General features: G+C 39.5%; 2 protein-coding genes across 2 annotated transcripts; both read right to left on the bottom strand.

Moving 5' to 3' along the window:
• Positions 1-885: 885 nt before the first annotated feature.
• On the bottom strand, positions 886-4697 carry hsd3b1 (hydroxy-delta-5-steroid dehydrogenase, 3 beta- and steroid delta-isomerase 1). The gene is made up of 4 exons (XM_074657821.1): positions 4585-4697; positions 3403-3643; positions 1913-2077; positions 886-1836 (listed from the first exon to the last, which is right to left on the bottom strand). The coding sequence occupies exons 2-4, from the start codon at positions 3551-3553 to the stop codon at positions 1028-1030; spliced, it is 1125 nt and encodes a 374-aa protein (XP_074513922.1). The 5' UTR covers positions 3554-3643; positions 4585-4697; the 3' UTR covers positions 886-1027.
• Positions 4698-7211: 2514 nt separating this feature from the next.
• On the bottom strand, positions 7212-21355 carry LOC141781876 (kelch-like protein 9). Its single transcript, XM_074657819.1, has 11 exons — positions 21208-21355; positions 18862-18918; positions 17013-17149; positions 16655-16836; positions 15192-15324; positions 14573-14769; positions 14301-14376; positions 12999-13556; positions 12558-12737; positions 11193-11306; positions 7212-8653 (listed from the first exon to the last, which is right to left on the bottom strand). The coding sequence occupies exons 2-11, from the start codon at positions 18864-18866 to the stop codon at positions 8154-8156; spliced, it is 2082 nt and encodes a 693-aa protein (XP_074513920.1). The 5' UTR covers positions 18867-18918; positions 21208-21355; the 3' UTR covers positions 7212-8153.
• Positions 21356-22666: the final 1311 nt, after the last annotated feature.

The raw sequence follows: 22666 nt of genomic DNA, 5'->3' as shown, positions 1-22666 counted from the left end.
TAAAATAGTTATTTATGAAAATAACTAAGGCACCAAAAGGGCTATAGAGCCAGCCCTGACTGTGGACCTTCAAATCATTGTTGTAAATACATAGTAGGTTTGACCAGCTCTTGTTGACTCTAGTTTTAAGGTAGTAATTACACAACACAAATATGTACAGTATGTATTCCTTTCCAAGGAAAATGGGTCAAGGGAAAGTTTTGTAGTTGGCAGTTTTTTTTGTCTTAATCACAGTGATTTAGAGCTTTAATATACGGTGGAAACCTCCTCTAGTGATCACGTCTGTCCGGGTCAAAATTATATAAGCGGATGATAATTAAAATGTATGTTATTGTATTTGTCCATTCTGGGCTACTGTAGAAACATGGTATATAGAGATATAAACGGCTCATTCTAAGGTAACGAAAACACAACAAATCTTAGTTTCAGGTGATTATACACTAAAGAAAACGGTTATAAATATTTTATTCCAATTTCTGCTTATAGATCCCCCTAAATGTTGCTGTAAATAAATTGACGAGCGCACAGTAATTAAATATATAAACCAAGTATAAATGTACAATGAGTGAGAGATTTTTTTATCTCAATGTTTTAATAGCAAACACAACATATTGCTTTACAGCACAGGAACAACAGGTGATACCGACATGAGTCAAAGCAAGATTTAAACCTTTGTTAATATGCTTTTATCCAAGCATCCTCTCCCTCACAGGGTTAAGTTAACGCTGTACCGTCTACCTTAAATCATCTCCTTGAGGTTGAGTAAAGTAAAAGTAGTGAAGAAACAATGAGTGAATGCAGCTTATCCTCATGTGTAGGAATACATGACTTTGGTGAATTCTAGTTGTGAACAAAACAAACAAAAACATGTTAAACTTGTTAGAATAATTAGAAAACATAAAAATATTAAATGGTGACGACCTCTATGTTTTTGAATGCGCGCTTCACTAAACTTTTGTCAGGAAAATGGTGTTATTGATGCAAAAAAACACAAACTTATTGTATAATACTAACAGCTTTACATGCATTATTTGGCTCTTATTCTCTCCCTCTCCTTCGGCAGCTCTGACGCCAGCCATTCGACGGTGCGTCTGCGTGCTTCGTCCCAGGTGTATCTGGGTGTGTATCCGAGCTCCCTCTTGGCCTTCTGATAGGAGAAGCTGAACGGCGTGTTCAACATGGTGACGAGCTGCCAGTTCAGCGGCGGGACGATGCGTACGAAGGGCCGCGCCATCATGCACAGTATCTGCATTATATAGCAGACCACGTAGAGCAGCAGGAGCGGGTACATGAGCTTCTCCTGGATGCCGAAGCCCAGAGGCGACAACATGACGTGGTTGAAGTCCGAATAGCTCACGTGTGGCGTGTCGTCGGAAACGAAGTAAAACTTTCCTCCGACGACGTTTCTTTTTTGTGGATCCGTGAGGCTGCGGGCCGCTTGGAGGTGGGCCGCCGCCACGTTGCCCACGTACACGGGATTCACCAGGGCGTCTGGTTGAGACATGCGATACAGAACGTCTTTGTTTCGTATGCCGTCGCCCATGTGGCCCACCAGGAAGCGGCACCCCTCCCCGTAGATGTACATAGGCCTGAGGGCGCAGGTGGCCAGGCGGCCTCCGTTGTGCACCACCTCGCCGTGGGCCTGCAGCGTTCTCTGCTCGGCCTCCATTTTGGTCTTGCTGTAGGCGAACTTGAGAGCACATTGGTACACGGTGTCCTCGCTGCCGTTGATTATGGGTTCACCTCTAGCGTTTGGTCCCATGACCTCGACGGTGCTGGTGTAGATGAAGGACACCACGTTCTCTTGGATACAAGCCTCCAGAAGCAGCTGCGTTCCTGCAAAGCATAATGCAGTTGAAAGAGTCCTTAATCACTGATCTAGAGGAGGGAAAACCTTGCCTCCTTGTCTCACCTTTGACATTGACCCCGTATATCTCGCTGTACTCCACTGAGTCAGTAACGTCAATGATGGACGCGATGTGGAACACGATCGATGCTCCACGACAGCTTTTTCTCACGTAATCACCGTCTCTGATGTCCCCCTCGAAAACACTCAGCTTTGTGTCGCCTCTACAGTCTGACACACAGGAAATCAACGAGAAACTCATTAATCAACACAATATAATGTTTGGTTATTTGGTACGTAAAATAACAGCGTCTACAGTAATGCATATGGCATGGATTTTGGCAAATCTCTATCTAGAGCCCTGGCTTCAAAATTGTATGTTTTACCATTTTCCACCAGATTGACCCAAAGGGTTTAACGGGTAAAAATTCTGAAAATGAATGAATATTCAGTAGTTATGATCAGGACTGAAGTTGGTTAAAAGATTTAACTCAGTGAAAGTAAGAAGATAATATTAATATATATATAAATATAACATATTGTCATAAAAATGCAACAATGTTGTTGCTAATCAGACATAACACACACTGTGACAAAAAAAACAATAATTTCCCCCTAGCATTTAGTAAACAGAAATATCAAAATATGTGTTTTCTTTCTTCAAAACATCGACATTGACTTAAATTAGGGCTATTTCTTTAACGCAATCGATCTTTAGGAGGTTGTAGCAGACTCGTTTCTGGACAATATCTGTCATTGTTTTGTGTTGTTAATTGATTTCCAGTAATAATTATATACATACATTTACATAAAGCAGCATATTTACCTACTCCCATGTTGATAAGAGTATTAAATACTTGACAAATCTTCTTTAAGGTACATTTAGAACAGATAAAAAATGTGCAACTAATTTGCGACTAATCACAAATTAATATTTGAATTGATTGACAGCCCTATTTAAATTATATTTGGTAGTAAAAAATGTAACTCAATGAAAGTAGAAAATAATATTAGTGTATCATTTTATGGCTGTTTTTTTTACCCATTTTATACTTTGACATTTTTGTCCTCGAAGGACATCAGAGCAACTTTTTAGAAGTGAGGCACGAAGGTTAAATATATTTATTGCTGCCTTCACATCAATAGTTGTAGTCAGCAATAATATGAAACAGCCTTAAAGTGGACTTTAAGTGTATCTATCTTATATATATTTATGTATTTTAGTTGAGGGTAAGATAGGCCAATAATCAATTGTTTTTACATTATTAATTTACAATTGCTGCCTAATTTAGCTCTTGAAAAAGAGGTTTTAAATCTCAGTTAGCCTTCTCTGATTAAAATAAGTTTAAATAAAAATAAAACAATACTGGTATTACAAAGTGTTCTCACATTATCAGCATTGTTGGTTTCCACTACAGCCTCATAAAATTAAGAGTAAATACATATTTATACCTGACTATAAATGTTTTTATGTGTGAAATGGATGTGTACAGTATTTTGTGAGTGCTGCAGAGAGAATTAAAAGATGAATAGTTTGCAGATGGACAGATTTTTACCCTCCAGACTCTGTAGAAGTTGTGGCTGTACTTGTTTGTCCAGCAGTCGTAGCTCAGCCACCTCCTCCTCCTCCAGCAGCAGCCTCACCAGCCTCTTCCCCAGGAATCCACTGGCTCCCGTCACCACACACACTTCACCTCTCAGAGACATCGCAGGTCAATTCTCTCTTTTAGGATGAGGACAAAAACAGCTTCTCTTCCAGTGGACCTCTTCAAGATGTTTCTCAAAAGAAGAAAAGCTCTGAAAAAAAAGTGTTGGTGGATGTTTTTGGGTTGTTGTTAGTGGGAGAACGACAGAACCTTCTGCACTCCCAGACTCAGCCCTTTCACTATTTGTAAACTCAGAAACTCAACCAGAAAAAAAAGCTAATTATTTGCCTCAAGGCAGTGTGAAAAAAGGGGAAGGGCTCCACTACTTCAGGGAGGAATGTGATGCCTGTTGGAACTAGACCAAATTGGGGGTTGGAACTTTTTTATACGCCAAGGACAGCTGTTGTTGATGGAAGTTGTAATCTTTTATTTAAGTGGGAATATCTCTGCATGTGACTAAGAGAAAAAACATGAATCTTGTGGGTACCCATTGAACCCATTTTCATCCACATATCTTGAAGTCAGAGGTTAAGGGACCCCTTTGAAAAATGGCCATGGTAATTTTTCCTTGCCAAAATTTCACCCAACTTTGGAACGTTATTTATCCTCCTTTCTAACAAGCTTTGTTTAGAAACACAGTTTAACGAGGTTCCTGTAAAAGGAAAGATGAGATCTGTACTCCAGTTTAATTAAATACTTTCCACTCCCCCGGCGAAAGGTACAAGGCCGGATCAGCCAAATAAAACAAGATTGGACATTTCAAGGTGACATGTGTCAGCCAGATGGCCAAATATGTTTTCAGTCGCACCGTGATGGATTATAGTTGGCCACGGTTTGCTCAGTAAATGGTACACCGGGTCATGTGGCTGTGTGGTGGAAACTGAGTGCTGCAGGGCTTGTTCACCATCTCTATCGGAAACATCCACAGTAACAGTGTTTTAAGCAGGAGCCTTCAAGTCTCATGATTGTCGTGTGTGGAGTAAATTTACAGGGGGAACCCAAACGCAGAGATACAAGCAGAAAAGTATTTTGAAATAAAAGCGAGCTTTAATTACTACAAGCTGAAATATCCAAAAACCAAAAATCACTAACCAGGGAAACACGAGGATCAGAGCAGGAGGTAACAGGAAACATGGAGGACAAGGTAGACAGGGCTGGAGAGACAAACGAACCGACAAGGACAGAGGGGAACACACAGGCTTAAATACAAGACATGATTACAAACAGGTGAAACAAATCAGACAATCAACAAAAGGCGGGAAAACAAACAAAGGAGGGAAGTAAAACCAGACAAGACACAGGAGAAGTGAATTACAAAATAAAACAGGAAACTAGAATGAGAATATAAAAGAAACCAAAACACAAACCAAAATCACATAAACATAACTAATAACCAAGACTGGCACAGCCAGAACATGACAATGATGTTGTTCTTATCAAGTTATTTTTCATGTAGATGATTTGCTTTATTGGAATTTAGTGTGGAACATATCTTAGTGTATAAGTACTGCTTTAGGCATCTTATCTATGTGTAGCTGTCTGAGTTTCAGTATTAGTCCTTGGCGTAGCAGTCGACATCACGGCTGACTGTTGTCTTATCTGGAAGGTGAAGGATGAAGTCTCAAGGGTAGTTTCATCGTCATCAGATGCACCAAAGAGTCTGTGTGCGTATTCATGTCTGTGTTAAAGGGCACATATCATGAAAAACTCACTTTTTCAGTATCTGGAGTGCCAACCAACCCACAAACTGTGACTTCAGACGACCCAGTCAGTCTTTTTATGGGCTGCTTAGATCAGAAAACATGTGATTCAACAAGATATTCAGATTTGACTCCCCTTCTTATGTCACACGCAGGCTCATTAGAATGACATTGCTAAGAAGCTAAAGTCAATTGTTCGTTCCATTGCAACATCGGCGCCCAGCAGCAGAGTTAAGCTTCTGCCATTTTGGACTGAAAGCGACTACCTGACGCCAGTAAGACGTCCGCCTGCAAAGTGCCGTACGAAAACTAAATGATTGGAAGTTATAAAATCCAGCACACAGATTTTGAAAGCAATCTCAAACTTTTTCATGTCAAGGATCCAGAATAGATATCCAACAGACCACAGACCGTGGGTGTAGAAGAGGTTGTGTCCTGTGCTTTAGCCCTGCGTTTCAGTAAATAGCCTACAACTCCATTAAATCCTGTTGATGTCATGCTACTAGCACTACTAGCTACTGGCCGATAGCCGGTTGTCTGGGAACAGAGACGTTAATACATCCACTACAGTACAGGCTTACAGCATACATCCCATGGGTGTATTATAAGATAATAAAAGTAATGAATTACAGCCAATATATCCATTATTACAGCTGCATACAGCTAGCAGGAAGCTGGCAGAACCGGATATGTCATATGAGCGTGCAGGGCGGTGCAGTCCCGTGGGTCTGATGCACTTTTATTATGCCGGGGAAAATAACTCTGGATTCAGCTATTAGTTCATTTTACAACTTTTAAGACATAATTAATTAAATGAGGGATATTTAAGTGTCTCTTTTTACATTCATGGCTACGGACTCATTGGTGTTTTCAGTCCAAAATGGCGTCAGCGCTACTGCAGCGCCATCTAGCGGCTATTGTCAGAAAAGCACCGGAGTTTTGTCTATTTGCTTCTATACTCTTTCAGTGTGTTCCAATCCACGTACTTTCGGAAGTACACTTCAATGTGTGCACTCTGAACTTACTTGAGTAGTGAGGGAATTTCAACGGGGTAGGGTCGTCTCAAATCGAACACTCTGCGCCGCGCTTACCGGAAATGACGATCGCAACATTTGACAGCGGCTCGCTACTCGCCAAAATATCTTCTTCTTCTTCAGGGTTTTACGGCAGCTGGCATCCTTTGTGTTGCATTGCTGTGTCCTTCAGGCTTTACCCGTCAACTACCCGCCAAAATATCTGCCTGCTTTGTTGATCAAGAACACACAGAAAATGAAAGCAAAGCGGAAATTACGTTTCCAACGTGGTCGCCTACGCCTTCGATGTGTCCTCCTGTTGGCTGAAAATGCACCGGTATGTTTATGTACTTTTTTATGTATGTCTTGTTTTATTCTGTTATCTACGTAGCCCATAGACATCTATAAGGTACAATGTTCAGCAACGCAAAAGCCCGTGCATCATCTGCCGCCATTTTCACATGTTTGAATAGTGGTCGTGGTCCTTCCGCTACGTAGCCAAGATGGCGACCATTGAGTGTGAAAAGTGTCCAGCGTTCCACACTCAACGATTTGACTATTTTGAGTACAACATCCGGGTACTTCGAGTGCACTGTATTTTGCCATACTTCACTGTGTGAACGCACTTATGCACTCAAAATGCACTCAAGTGTAAGTACGGAAGTACGCGGATTGGAACGCACTGTTTGACTACCTTTATAAAGGTGCACCATTTCTTTCTGTCCAGCCAATCAGGGCAGACTGGGCTTTTTCAGGACGGGGTCTTAAAGAAACAGGCGCTAAAACGGAGAGTTTCAGACATACAGGTATATTCAGACAGACAGTATGAGAAATATAATGTGTTTTTGAACATTAAAGCATGTAAACATGTTCTATTAGAAACTCAGAATACAAGTATGAACCTGGAAATGAGCATGATATGTCCCCTTTAATATGCTTGTGTACCTGTAGCTGTTGCAGGTGATAGAAGTGGGTGAATAATGTGATTCTTAGTGTGATATGAAAATCATAATCAACTTTTTATTTTTTAAAAACACTGCATATATATAAATATACAAAACATAAACATTTATCCATTCAATTTTGTACATTTCTGTTGAGTCTGTGCTCTAATCGGCTCAGTTTTATTTTGAAAAAACGGTGGCTTCCTATGTTATTTACATGCTTAATTAAAAGCATGACTTTCCAATATTCTAATTCATAATAAAAACAGATTGTCTTTGTCTTCTTAAACCATATGACTTGATTCCTCATCGGATTGTGCGTCATCGCAGACGACAGTCACACAGACAGTGTTTGTTAGCAGGATGAAGTCATGGTTGTTTTTGGTCTAGTTACGTGATGAAAAGATAAAATGATGCCAGCTATATCCTTTAGTCACAAGCTGAAGTTGGAAGCTGTGTTAAGCCTAAACCAAGAATCCCTTCCAGTTATTTCTGAGGTCAATCTGATCGCTTTCAATCTCTCGAATCACAGTTTGTGATCTCAAATGTATGTGATATCTGGATTCTGGCACAACAACAACACAGCAAGATGACATTTTAGATGTCTAACTTTAGCCCACTGCTAACTAGTGTTAGCCTCCAGTCTTTCCTTTGTTTTGCCTCCAGCCAACGCCGTCATGTCGTCAGACTCTATAAATCGATGTCAAGCCAATTTAAGAGGGAGGATGGGTTTGACCTTTCATTAAAGACGTATAGTTTCCTTTTACATAGTGAAACTGCAGAGAGAAAGAACACAAGCAGAGCAGGACAGGACAGGAAATACTAAAGATGGTAAAGTGTGATAGAGACATGTTGAATGCTAATGTTAGAGAGCTAGCCACGCTTGCACCTGCTTGTGTTTGCAGCCCACACTGTTTCCTGTTTTGCTGTTAGCATGCAGGTAAATTTCGTCTTGCCAGTTCCGGTCTGACAGAGTCGGAAACCCCCCTGCTTGTGGTGCGCCATCAGCTCTTCGGTGTGGGCAGCAGCGGGCACTCCTGTATCTGAGCCTCATCCACCGACCCCTCCGGCAGATGAACCGTCATCGTGCAGGCACGAATCCCCCCCAGAGGCTCCAGCACGTTGAACACCCTGTCCCACACGTCCCGCTCTGGATCGTACCGCTGCACAATGTCCACCATGCACCTGCTGTTCCAGGAATACCCTCCCACCACGTAGATCTGCCCGTCGAACACCGTCACGCCGACGTCGCTCTGGCCCCGCGACATTGGCGCCACCACCGTCCACTGGTCCGTCTCCGGGCTGTAGTGCTCGCAGCCCAGGACGTCGTCGTAGTCGCTGCTGCCTCGGAAGTGATTCCCGCCCATGACGTAGAGTCGGTCTCCCAAGGTGCACATGCAGTGCAGGCCGCGGAGCTCCATCATGTCGGCGCGGCGACTCCACGTGTCGGCGGCGGGGTCGTAACACCAGAGCTCCTTCTGGAACGTGTCACGGGTGATGCCGCCTGCGTGACAAAAGAGAATACAATGGACACCACTGATGAAAGTAAGTAGAAAGAGACGACAGTACGCAGAAAAACTTTGTTCTCACGGAGATGAGTGAATGTGAGTCTGTGGCCGGAGATTTAAAAGGAACCAACACATTTCCTTTCACTCTCTAAAGACGATGCAAATGATGTATTTCCATAAATTGTGATTCTTTTGTACTTATATCTATCTATTAAAAAAGCTTGTTTCCACGCCGTCCTTGTGGTTTTGCCCATTCCTCCTACAAGGTCATGGTCAAGGTTGTTACTGTCGTTATTGGGCAGAGGAACAGGAATTTGCAGTAATCGGTGAAATTCTTTGATCACATTTCCTTTCTTACCACAATTTAAATAAGAAATTAAATACAAATTTACATTAAAAATAGAAAAATAGACATTCAAAGACGCAGAACATTTAAATATATGAAATATGCATGAAAAAAGCACACGTTATTGAGAGTAGATAAAAGGCTTTCTCTTCTGCAGACACAGTTTGAATGTTCTCTATATCATGAAATGATATCATACAGTAACATTTACAGTATTTTCTGATACTGAAGTTCCTTCAACATAATTGTAATTACTTATAGAAACCAAGAATGAAACCTTAAAGACCCCATTAAAAGGAGACTCCCTGAAAGATACACTTTCTGCACAAGTAAACAAAACTTCTAACTCCTGAAGCCATCCCACATTTTTAAAGAAATGATGATGATACAGTTCAATAACTCACTGTTGTGTCATTTTACCAGCATCAACAGAAAATACGGCATGTTAAGAAAGTGAAGAAGTCATGGAAAAGAGTGTTGAGTCAACTATACTTAAAATAGCTGATAAGACTAACATAATTTCCTTGGCTTAAAGGATCAGACAGTGTTTTAGTGTCTTTAACAAATTAATTACAAGTTTCTACAAAGGCTCAATAAATCACTTTTGGCACATTTGCTAATAACCGTTTTATTGCGTCTTTCAAGATCTTTAGGGGAAAAAAAACTCTCTCTTTTACCTGCCCCGTCGTGTTTTGGCTTTCAAGAGCACAACATAAATCCACCTTGTTGAATTTATCAGCATACAGCAGGCAAAATAACTGGTGCTCTTCAACTACCATAGCTCTGTTTTGCAGCCTTTTTGCAGTTTTCATGCGCTTTTAGCTCATTGTTTTGGTAATTCAGACAGTATTAAAACGAAAAGTAAGCAGCTGTTTCAGGAGTGTCTTAAACACCTGAATACCGGACTGACATTCAACAGGAGGCCAGAAACAGTTGATAGGAAAGCTCATGTAGAGCTGTTTGTGTTAACATGTAGACAAAACACTGTGATAATGTTCACTGGTTTGTATTCTGAATCTTTTTCCTTCCACAGTCGCACAATATATTACGTGTACCTTCGTATAGACGTGCAAAAATGTACTTTTAAATCAATATTCCTGCAACTTTTAACATTTTAGCACTTAGTGCTTATATCTTCTGTTTAGTTTACACTGAGTCTCTCCTCAGAAACTGTCCGGTGGACGTCACGTAAATACGGTATGTGTTGTTTATTCTGGTAATCACCACCAACACAATACAGCTTTAGAGAGTTTTGGGTTTTAAATTTGCTGCAAATACTAGGACCCACTTCAAACCACAGTGTTTCCTGCTTCTCAGTCTTCGAACGTGTGAAACTCTCTGCTCTCAGCGAGAGTTTCCTGTCCAAGGTTGCTAAGAAATCTGTAACCTGAGATCAGCTGCTAAACAGGAAGTGGTTTCAAATTGACCAGCCACGCATGCTTTTTGTCAATAATTCAACTTGAAAAAAATGGAGCCTTGTGTCGCTGATAGACAATCCCTGCACGATTAAATGTTGTGGTGGATTAGACATGTTCATTTCTGCTGTAAAGTCGATCATTTTAACACGGGGGTCTTTGGGGATTGACTCGATTTGGAGCCTCAAGTGGCTATTTGAGGAACTGCAGTTTTTAGCACTTCCACGTTGGCTTCATTTCTCAGCACCGGAGGTTGGCGCTTGCAAAGGGAGGCGATGCATGACTGTTAGACAGCTGTGAAAACCTCTGAGAGAGGAAGTTAGATGTTCGGGTGCACAAAGCATGTGTTGTTGTCAACACTGCAGACTGTAAGTGAAGGTTGCATCCCCCCTATGAGCAGTCGATGTTAGGTTTCTTTTTAGCATGAAGGCGAGCTTTCTGTAACTCCAACCTTGATCTTTCCCTTTGACCACGTAGTTCTTACTAATCTAAAACAGACTTTAACCACAGAGGTAGCAGAACAGAAAATGGTTATATGAGTCATTTCTGAAACAGTCAGAGGGGTTGTTCAGTGACCGACTTCTTGTTTATGTATGAGGACGTTCATGATCCGTTTGAGTTTAAGTTTTGGGTCTGAAGCATTAACTCTCTGCTAGTGTGCTCTTTGAAAACATTTTGATTTGATCTCAAAGCTTATTGGCTCTTTATCATTGTATCATGAAAACAGAAGTAAACACAGGTGCGACAGTTTGAGCTGCTGTGTTGTTAACGTACCTGAGATGTACATGAGGTCTCCGTGAACTGTTCCAGCGTGTCCGTAGTGAGGCTCCACCATGTTGGTCACAAATTTCCACTCGTTTTTCTTCAGGTTGTAGCACTCCACCGTGTCTGATCAAAGAGACAGAGATGACGTTTTATTTAAGCAATTTATTTAAAGCTACTACAAGGAGCTTTCATTTTGTGTTGATTTTGGCGGTCCCTGTGGAGAAAAGCGGTAGTGTTTCCGAGCACCAGAGTCCCATTAGAAAACCTCTCATTGAACTGCAGCAGCAGGGTCTGACATTCTGACCTGCTCAGTCCTGGTTCTGGTTCTCCTGTGTCTCCCTTCCCTCCAGCCTGCTTAGCAATACGGCCTCCAGCAGCGTGGTGGTGGTTGGTCAGCGGCCCTACGCTTCAAGCTAGGACGCTCTACAGTAGGTACCCCTCTAGTGTCAGTTTTGGCCGTGTCAGAACTAGTGTCTTTTCAAAATAAACTTCTGTGTTCAAAGGAAATGTACAGTTTCCGCTCTTTACATGCATACAGTCTCTTTTTAAAATAAACTTCCAATGAGGGTTTACCTAGTTTTTAGTTTTACTTATGCAACAAAACAACTTAGTAAGGTTTCGGAAAAGATTATGATTAATAGGTTAAAATAAGTACGTTTGTTACGTAACTGCCGTTAGTTAAGTACGTAAGTTACGTAACAAAACTACGGTAAAATAAGTCAACGTTGACTTGGTTTCACACTTGGTTTGACCCACCCAACCTCCCCTTCAGCCTGCCCATACGCAGCCTTTTTCACCCTTTTACGTCAGTTACTCTGACCGTCTAATAATTACATGTATGGGTTGACATTTGAAAGCCCGGTGCGTCCCATACAGACGTTAAAGGGTGCCTCGGTGCGTCCCTATCCGACGCCAAAGGCCTCTGACCAAGCGTTGGTATTTGACGAGTTGGGAGTGAGAATGGGTTGGCAGCTCCCCTCGGCTTTACGGAGCTTTATAGTGAGTTTCAGTTTATTGTTTATCTGTCCGGGCCACAACTATACTGTTCTGGTTCACTCTCACGGCTCTCATGGCGTCGTTTTCAGCCAAAAAGCTGTAAAAAGCCACTGTACAAGTATACCCGCTCAAACAGCAAACAGCAGACAGACACAGTTAGAGACTGGCTGGTGAACATAGTGGAGCATTTAGCAGCTAAAGAGAGATATTTCCTTCAAGAGGTGGTGGAGACCAAAAACAGAGCTAAAAGAGAGTGAATATTGGACTTGCATCAGGTGGCCTCCAAATAAATGTCAGCCGACAGCAGTAGTAGAAGTACTGACAGAAGTAGTAGAAGTACTGACAGCAGTAGTAGAACATGAATCAGCAGCAGCTCACCAATCTCTCCTGAGGCGTTCCGTCCTCCGACTGCATACAGTTTCCCCTTCAGAGCGCTCAGGTGGAAGAAAGTCCTCTTCTCGTTGAGCGAATCAATCTGAAGCCACTTGTCGAAGCGCGGGTCGTAGCGGTAGGCGCTGTCTATGGCCGTCTTACCCTTGGTGTCATAAGTGCTCTGGCCTGAGACGTCAACAAGAATCAGCGTTAGGAGGATGAATTAGAGTGAGAGAAAGCATGCATTTAAGCTTCTTATTTCTTAAAATTCGGTCATACTTTGAGTCTTGATGATGCATGATGTACCATGACTTCACCTCCAACTAACTCATAAATTAAAATCATGCAAGTATTGGTCCACAGTTTCTATTAGCAAGAAAGCTATAGGGCTTGTCTTGAGCACTACTTGCAGAGAACATTGACTACTTGAAGTGTTGGTGTTCTGACCTCCAACAATGAAGAGGAATCCGCCTAGAAGAGCCACGCCATGCTGGTAACGCGGCACCTCCATGGGCTTCAGGGCCCTCCAGTGGCCGGTCTTTTCATCGTACAGCCTCAGCTCCCGGCTCACCACCAACTGCTGTCGCATCACACCGCCCAGTGCCAGGATGTGGGTGTCGTTCGAGCGTATTTGCGTGCGCTCGGTCTGCAGCGCCGGCTGCATGAAGGGCATCATCTGGTAGTTGCTGGCCTCCAGCAGGAGGTTCACGCAGGCCGTCTCGGAGCGCATCATGGAGTCGCCTCCCTCCTCATCCTCCTGCGAGATCTGGATCAGCTCGCTGGGGCTCATCAGCGGGAAGCGAATGTGGCGCATCAAGGCGTAGACGGAGGAGCGGCGGCTGGGGGAGTCGTGGCTCAGCCATTCTCTGGCGATCTGGTACAGCTCCATCTCAGAAAAACCCTTCAGGGAGTTGTTGGACAGAGCGTTGGCCATGCTGGTTTCAGTGAGCTGGAGGTAGCGGTCGCTCTCCACCAACACTGAGAGGTTCTGGCTCACAAACTCACCTGGTTTCATACAACAAAGAGGATCAACACTGATCATCATCCAGTTTATTTTAGTTTGATGAACCAAAATGATGCCTAATCTTTACTTTTCTTACTGTATGTTTTTTTTTTTATAAATAATGGACCGACTGGTTTTAGGGATTGCTGAGGATTTGAAGAGTTGAACAACTCCAACACAGAAGTTCTATGCTAATCACACCTTCCACCTCATCTACATATTAATACAGTTGTAAAGGTGTGTGTGGGATTTGGCGACATCTAGTGGTGTAGTTGCAGATTGCAACCAACTGAATACCCCTCTGCTCACTCCTCCCTTTACAAGACACCGTTGGCCTCGCTCAGAGGCCGTCTTTACCACATTTAAGGCCTTTACACACCGGGGACGTAATGAATAAACGACACAAAAATGCGAAATACTGTCCTGCGAATATTAATGTATATGTCTAGGGCTTTTATTGTGAACGGTAAGAAGAGAAGGAGTGGATCTAGTCTGCGTTGCCTTTGTCGAGGTTGAAAGGAGTAATAAAGTTTGCCGACTTGGATATGTAGATATGAAGGGCCCATTCTAAGCTAACGAAAACACAACGATTCTTAGTTTCAGGTGATTATACACTAATGAAAACATTGTTATGAATATTGTATTCCATCTCTGCTAATAGATCCCCTGAAATGCTACACACTGGACCTTTAAGAAAGATTGTACTGTTGTTACTGTGCGCTTGGATCAGTTTCACGAACACTCACCTATATTGAGGTGAACGTCCTCCAGAAGCAGATCAGTGGCGATGCGCTCCACCTCCACACAGTTATCAATAGTGATCTACATCCAAGACACAACACAGAAATGATTGTCTTTGCACTGCATTACTTTACTCATAAATATCTTTCATTCTCTACTGTATAATTGACACACAGAGAGAGGGCATTAAAGGACATTGAAGCACTCGGAGGGATTAATGAGCTACAGTAGACCTCTAGCTGAAGATAAATTTATGCAATATGGTGGATTCTCTCACCTCGCTGCTCAGAAGCTGATTACAGAAGCTCAGGACCGGCATGACCTGCAGGAAGTTTGCAGCCTCCAGCGTGTCCTGGAGATTACCCATGTCCAGGCTGACTTTGGATGTGTAAATGAAGTCAATAATGTTCTTTAAACCCGACTTAGTGACCCCATGCAGCTTGATCTCTCTCATCTCCTGCTCCCTCATGCCTCCTGAACAAGGACAAAGACACAAGGACGAGGTGAAACCATCGTTTCAGAAGATTTGTCTTGTGCAGGCATGAAGTGCACAGTCAGCAAGATACAAAGACAACGCTGACACAGTCAGACATTATACAGGGAGAGGATAATAAAAGGGTTAAGTAGTTAATTAGGTTGTCAAATATCTTCTGAGAAGTTGCAACTGAAAGGAAGTTTAATGCAGAAGTGAGACAACTACTTCCTCTTTTCTTTTACTATTTGTGGATGTTTATCTAAGAGTGAAATGAGTAGTGGCAGCCTGAAAACAATAAATATGTTGGCACTTTATATTTACCTTTTATATGCATTTGTCATTGACTATATTTCACCATGTCATGAACTCAAAAGCTTCCTACGTTTTCCGCTTTCAACCTGATAAAACCAAGACATCTCACCTGTGAACATGGCCTTGAAATAGTCGCTGGATGAAGCCATGACAACTCTGTGGACGGGGAAAGTGTCCTTGCTGTCTCCAGGAACCAAGACGACGTCACAGAGAGTCTCATCTGCACGAAAAGCATCAAAACCCTGCAGGAAAAAACAACACAGCAAAATCAGCAAATCACTATCATGATAATGTTAAGACATTTCTGAGGTGATTCGTGGCTTCTGCTAGATTCTTCTCTGCCTCTTTACTGTGTTAAAGGAAAACTTCACCCTCAAAATGACCATCTGTATATCAATTACTCACCCCTTGTTGGCTTGAATTATTGAAGAAGACTTTGTATTTCTCTCCACAGTGAACGGAGAATCAAACAGAGAAAATCTTTATGCCGTGTTTAATACACTTTGGACTTGTCCGGACTAAGACTTTTCTTCATTTTTTGATTCTCCGTTTCCCACAAGAATTCAAGGTAACACTGGGGTGAGTAATTGATATACAAATGGTCATTTTGTGAGTGAAGTGTTCCTTTAATGGTGTTGGATTTGGTGGGTAATATGACATACAGTATGTACCAAACCAGAGGAGGATGCTTTCCTAACAGTGAAAAGGTAGAGGAGACAGCTAGTGAAAAAAAAATATTTTAAAGATGTTTATCTCTATGGAGGACGGAAAATAATAAAAAATAAAATAATAAAATAAATAATAAAAGCAAACAGCTCCCTCATTTGCATAATGAGGCAGAAATACATAAAAAAATTTGAAAAAAGTATAAATAAAAGAATAGAGAAATAAATAAGTTTGGGAAAATAAATAAGGGGTGAAATGCAAAGGGAAAATCATGCAGAAATAATAATAAAAAAAATACATATATACATAAATACATGTTAATACATACATTTAAAAATAAATATAGAATAAATAAAATATTAATGGAAAGATTTTAAAATAAATACAAAAATAAATAAACAAATAAATATAAAATAAATAAAATATTAATGCAAAAATAAATGCATGAATAAAAAATTTAAATAAATACATTTATAAAATGAATACAAATAAATCCATAATTAAATAAAAAGGAAAATTAAACAGAAGAGTGAAAAAATAAGGGAATTTATACAAAGATAAATGAATAAAGAAGTAAATCAAAACAGAAATGTCAGTTTATGTCATATATTCTCAATTAGTTAATGGCTATATTTATTTTTAATATTATTTTTGCTACATTTAATGACATGTTTATTTATTTATTGAGTCATTTATTTATTTTTTTATTTTTTATTTTGTCAGAGAAAGAAATTGACTATTTAGGGAAATAAATAGACGAGAGTCGAGTTAATGTGGTTCCAAAATGATGAATTGATGTCAAAGCTTATAGGACCAGTATTGCATATTGATGATACGGGTAACGGAGCACCTTACATCAATAAATAATGTAGAGAAATAAGTTGTTAATAAGTGATAAATATGTACCTGCAACACAGCTACTCCATGCTCAGTGCTGCTGAACACCTTGGACAGCGGCCGAGGGGGAAGTTTGGGCTTCGTGGATTTGTCTGGACGTTTAGGTGGCATCTCAATGGGAGTGGGGATAGGAGCTGGAGCTGGAGGAGGAGCTGGAAGAGGAGCTGGAGCTGGAGTAGAAGGCCTGTCATCTATCAAACCCAAATACAGAACAGATATTTGAGAGATGAGGAAAGTCGTGATGCTGTTGTTGCTGCAGGTGCATGGAACTGCTATCTAGTGCTTTCAAATAAACGTAGTGGAGTAAAAAGTATTCCTTGAATAAATGTATAAAATAGAATTGTAGAGAGTCAGTGAGCACACAGACCTTGTTGAAGAGGTCTGTCAGGCGGAGCAGGAAGTCTCTCGGGCTGAGCTGGAGGTCTCGGAGGATCCCTGGACCTGCTGCTCAGACGGGAAAACCTGCGGCTCAGCCTCCCAGGCCCGCTGTCTTCACCACTTCCTCTGCACACGAGGAGGAAGAGGAAGTGAGGAAGTGAGGATGCTTTACTCCGTCATTTTATATCTCCAACACTAGACTCTCTTTGCAGTGCAACCTAACTTTGTTCAGAGGATTCTGATGTTGAGCCTGCGTCCATAACAGCTACATGGATTGTAATGCAAATCTATTATGTATGTAATACAAATGAGGGTGAAACTAGTACTAACAGTAAGCTTGTGTTTGTCTCTCAGCACTTCCTCTTAGATTGCGTACCACTTCCTCTGTTTAACTTAGCAGACTCTGACTGCTCACATGGCCCAAAGCCCAACTCTAACCATCTCTAATGTGAAGCGTTTCATTAGTGGAGTTTCCTGACAGTAAGAAGGCCTGCAGCTCACAAAAGTCCCTTTTCTGTTTAGTGTTGAGTGTCCTGTGATCTGAGAAGGAGGAACCAGTTGACCACTTCCCTTCATTAAACTGTTTCCTGCCAAGCTACCCACATACAGTGAGTAAAGGTAAAAAATAAGGTATGAATACTGTGAGAAAGAAAACAAAATACAACTATCAAATGTACATTCTGTAAAATAAAGGCAAGAAAGTGTTTATTTTAAAATTCAGAGAAAAAAACGGTAGATAATTTTTCTCTTATTTTGATAGGACACCACTGGAAAACAAGTAAATCTTTCTAAATATTTTTCTTTAAGGTTTAAAGTTTAAGCAGTTATTAATTTCTTTAATATACATTTGTATATATTTTTGTGAATATTTTATTTTACCTTTTATTTTTTTAAATAAATGTTTACTTTTTTAAATTATTATTCTATAAGTATGCAGAAATCTAAATGCTTAAATATTTAGATGAAGATATTTTTTTAATTCAGGTTAAATGTTGCTATACAATTTAAAGTTTAATTAGTTATTAATTGCATAATCATATATTTTTATATGTATTTTAAATATTTTATTTTACTTCTGTTATATATATATTTGTTTTTTCTAATAAATGTTTTATTTTTTTTTATTTATTTTTTTATTATTATTCTATAAGTATGCAGAAATCTAAATGCTTAAATATTTAGGTGAAGATATATATATTTTTTCATTCAGGCGGAAATAGATAGATTATTTTCTTTAATCAGTTATTAATTGCTTTATTACTGTATATATTTTTATAAAATGTTATTTATATTTCATTTGACTTATCTTTTTTTAAAAATATTTCTTGTTTACATTTTCTTTTTTATATATATATTATTCTATAAGTTTGCAGGACTCCAAATGCGTATTTACGTAAATATATTTTTAAATATTTAAATAATATAATATTTAATAGAATCATAATGTGTTCCTGTCACTCTGAGCATTTTTGATTGAACTCTGAGCACTTCCAATATTTTACTATTTCTTATTGTCTTATTTGTAATTCATGTTGATTGTAGTGAAACCAAAGACAATTTCCCACATTGTGGACAATACAGTTTCTAACTAAGTAATATTAAACATAATGTACAGTAGTAGGGATCAAAACGGATGCTGTAAAATGATTGTATCCAACACTTTTATCTTCTGTGATGTTGTTTAACCTGTCGTCAAGACTCATCTCCAGTGAGTGATAAATCCCTTAAATAAAATGTATAATTATATATTATAAAAAGGATGTTGACATTTTGCAAAAAATTTATAATATCAAGAGCAGAAATGTTGAAACACTAAAGCCCCCCAAAAAGCACCTTACCCCATTTGATTGTCCTCTTGTGGTTGAAGACGCTGGTTGTTACGCTGGTGAGACTTCCTGTGTGGAGACAAAAAAAAAGCTTCAGTAGGCAGAAATTGATTTTATGAGCAAAACAGGATTGCTTCATAGTAGAGTGTCATGTTTTGACTCAAAAAGAAGACATTAACAGGAAAAGTTAATTCATGCTAATGCAAAAACATCACTTCTTCTGTAAGATGACTCTTCGTTAGTGTTTCACGTGGCCATGCTTGTTTGGAAGACGGTGTCAGACCTATCTCTGCCAAACAGCATTTCCGTCTCATGTTTGCCAAATATTGTGGACAGTGACAACTCATTTTCTACATCCTCTTGTTGTGGTTATTTAAGATAAAATCAGCCACGTCAGAGGACGTGTGGTTGGTTTTTTATAATGTTTCATATATTGTAACGTTCAGCTGCAGCAACGTTTGCATCTGTCACTCACTCGTACCTGACGTGTACTATCCGGTAGCTCATGTTGTATTTATATGAGTGCTAAAAACATTCTTGACACATGTTTAATGTTAATAAAACCAGTATGTAATCTGTATTACACAGCTTCACCTATCTATAATACACTTCTTTATGCTCCATAACCTGTAAAAGCCCTAGTCCTTTCTCTCGCAAAAAACGCCTAAAATGACCAAAATGAATCAGGACTAGCTCTTCAACCATAAGGCGTATATGCATATATATGGTCTCTATTAAAAGGTAAGAAGCTAAGGAATATGAATAAATTGTAAGTAAACTAAACTATATTAACATGGAGATTACAATGGAGATGTAATAAATGCAAAAAAATAAGATTTTCATCTTCACCGAGTATAAAATCCAAATTTCAAAGGCAATATCACCAATAAAACCAAGATCCCACAGACAATAATGCAACTGAATGTCTTCTCCTATTCTTTACACTACAACTGTAACTATCAATTTAATGAAAATACACTAAAATACAACATTTATGATACAGTTTATGAAGATGTACTCAGGCGCTTTCCATGTTTCGGCCATGTTTACATACTTACTGGGAGTTTTACTTAAAAAAAACCTATTTATTTACCATATAATCATGTTACAAATAACATAAATATCTCAAAGACATTGAAATAGTGACAAACACAATGAAATTATCTTGGGGTTGACCGTTGGTGCCGCATCACCGTCGGGGTTTATTTCACAACAACGACCGGCTCGCTGTACATTATCCCTTACTTATTGCTGCTTTTCACACAGTTTTAGGTATACATCTTCTTTCACCTACTTTGTCGGTACATATTAGTTTATTTTACCTTATCTTTGTTCAGCTTTGTTGTCGTTGTTTTTAGCTGTGGGTCTATTTATATATTCCTGTAAATTATTCTGTGTGTTAGTAACATTGAGAAGCACCTTAAAACCAGAGTCAGATTCCTTGTGTGTGTGTACACATTCGAAATTCTTAGTTGACTAACAGTGCCTTCAAATGAAACTCGTGAGCTCGTGTTTACAACACGGGAAGTCGTGTTCACGATATGCTTGGCGTTAAAGTCGTGAGAACACCGCTGCTAAGCAACGGCAATATTAACGTTACTGTCGGCGTCTAGAAGCCACAGAGGCTAACAATATAGCGAGCTAGCAAGTGGGTAACATAATGCAGGAAATGCAAAGACATAATGACTATCAACATTTTCCTCAGACATATTATAAAATTACAATATTTTAACTTTTTATGCACCGAAAAATGAACTTCCAAGGCCTCTGCCATTTCTGACAACGTCAACAAACACGTCACAACTTGTAAACTCAGAGCTTTCAGAAAGTTTCCATTTATGAGGTCGTGAATGCCACAAGAGGGGGGCGTTCATATGGACTCATCTCTTGAACACGGTAAACACGACCCCATTTGAAGGCAGCATAACACTCAACACACAAAAGCACCACTTTAAATCTGGTGTTCACCAGAGATGAGCTCACAAGTTTCTTAGGAAATAAGTCATTCAGCATGAGAAATGCACAAAAAATGACTAATCAACCAAAGAAATCGTAGTTGACTAAGACCAAAATGACCGATTAGTCCACTAATCGACTTAATAGGGGGCCCTAGTTGACCAATAAAGCAGATTCTGACTCAACTGACATGTAATAATGAAGAGACGCAGTAGCTCAGTGTCACAAATACTTAAAAAACAGAATTAAAGTGAAATGAAACGCGTCCCTACAGCCTAAATGCACCTTCCTGTACAGCTGTGCAGAATGAAGTTGTGATAGTTTCGTGTACTGTGATGGCTGGAGCGCCTCACATCACATCATTGAGCTGTTTTTAAACCAACTGGTTGGTTGGTGACCTACCTGGAAGAAATCCTCCTCAGAAGACTGGACCCGAGGCCTCCCTCCAGCCTGCTCGTCTAACCAGCCAGAACTCCGAGAGGAAAGCTGAGCAGAGCGAGCGTCTGCTGCACGGTGCCAGCTAGTTGAAGCTTGTTGAAGCGTCTGGGTGAGCATCAACGTCTGTTCGCCTTAAAAAACCCTCAGACCTCAAGTCACTTCCTGTGCTACTTCTCTTTTTCGCTGTCGGCGTCTTCTTGCATCTCCCCACCCCGGTGTGACACACTTCACTGATACTGTCAGTGAAATAACCAGCAACAAGTTTTACAAGCTGTTTTTTAAGGTTTCGAGTTGAGCATATACTGTAGACCTTTTCAGTGCCAGTCTGTTGCCGTGGCAACGGCTGTGGTCCAAGTTTACTTCCTGTCAGCTACTGAGACACTGCAGATGAATATGGTAAAATGTTTAACTAATAGATATCAGCATGAAACTTCCCCAGTTGATTACTTATATTAAAACAATTATTTTTAGTTTTTCAAATTTTCTGAAATGTTAAGTTTAAATATGCAAATGAGGCATTATCTGATGGTAACTTTTGGTGAATTTGGGAGAAATCTACAGACGCAAATAAACAAAGTAGTAAAATAAACACCTAAATGTGTATTTTGGATGTTTCCTTTCCACCAGTCTGAAAGAAGACATGTTATGGAAGCAGAATAGCCAAAAATCTCAAAATTGGCCGTTGTATTTTGCCTAGGGTTTCAACAGGAAATACAAATGGGTCCATTTTGGATGTTTATGTTCTCAAATTTGAGTATATACAGGTGCACCGGCAGGTCTTTGATTGCTTATAAGAAAACCCAATTAAAGGAGGAGGAATTAAATGTATTGTCTAAAATTGTCATTCTTTCTTATATTTTATGGTATTTTTTTTATGTCTTTTGCTGTAAGTAAATAAAATATGAATTCAAAAATAAATAAATAATAAATGCAAAAATAAATAAATAAAACATAAATGCAAAATAAATAAATAAATTTAAAAATGTATAAAAATAAATAAGTTTTGGAGAAATAAATAAGTGGTGAAATGCAAAGGAAAACTCCTGCAGAAATAATTAAATAAATAAATGCATAAATAAATAAAAGGGAAAACTAAACAGAAGAGTAAATATGGGAATTTATTAAAAAGATAAATAAATAAAGTTTAAACTGAAATATCAATGTCTGTCACATTTTATCAATTAATTAATAGCTAGATTTATTTTGAATTTTATTTTTGCTGCATTTAATGACATTTATTTATTTATCGAGTCATTTTTTTTTTTTTATCGAGTCATTTTTTATTTTGGCCGTTTCCGTCCATAGAATCTCCCCTGCATTAAAAAAGAATGGTTGTAAAGGTAAAGTCTTGTGTATAAAGTTGGGAAACAAAAACCAAAAGACAGACTTCTTATACGACTCCGTCCGTTATCGTCTGCTTATA

This window comes from Sebastes fasciatus, chromosome 14 (genome assembly GCF_043250625.1).
Source record: "Sebastes fasciatus isolate fSebFas1 chromosome 14, fSebFas1.pri, whole genome shotgun sequence".
Taxonomy (NCBI): Eukaryota; Metazoa; Chordata; class Actinopteri; order Perciformes; family Sebastidae; genus Sebastes; species Sebastes fasciatus.
This window is presented reverse-complemented; position numbering and strand designations above follow the sequence as displayed.

Bases quoted from the DNA above. Each gene is read 5' to 3' on its own strand.
- hsd3b1 (XM_074657821.1), bottom strand. From the start codon at position 3,553: ATGTCTCTGAGAGGTGAAGTGTGTGTGGTGACGGGAGCCAGTGGATTC. The intron at 2,078-3,402 runs GTAAAAATCTGT...CCTGTGTGTCAG, and splicing joins ACTTCTACAGAGTCTGGAGG to ACTGTAGAGGCGACACAAAG. The intron at 1,837-1,912 runs GTGAGACAAGGA...TATGCTTTGCAG, and splicing joins ATACGGGGTCAATGTCAAAG to GAACGCAGCTGCTTCTGGAG.
- LOC141781876 (XM_074657819.1), bottom strand. The intron at 12,738-12,998 runs GTCAGAACACCA...TTGACGTCTCAG, and splicing joins ATTCCTCTTCATTGTTGGAG to GCCAGAGCACTTATGACACC. The intron at 11,307-12,557 runs GTGAGCTGCTGC...CTCTTTGATCAG, and splicing joins GAACGCCTCAGGAGAGATTG to ACACGGTGGAGTGCTACAAC.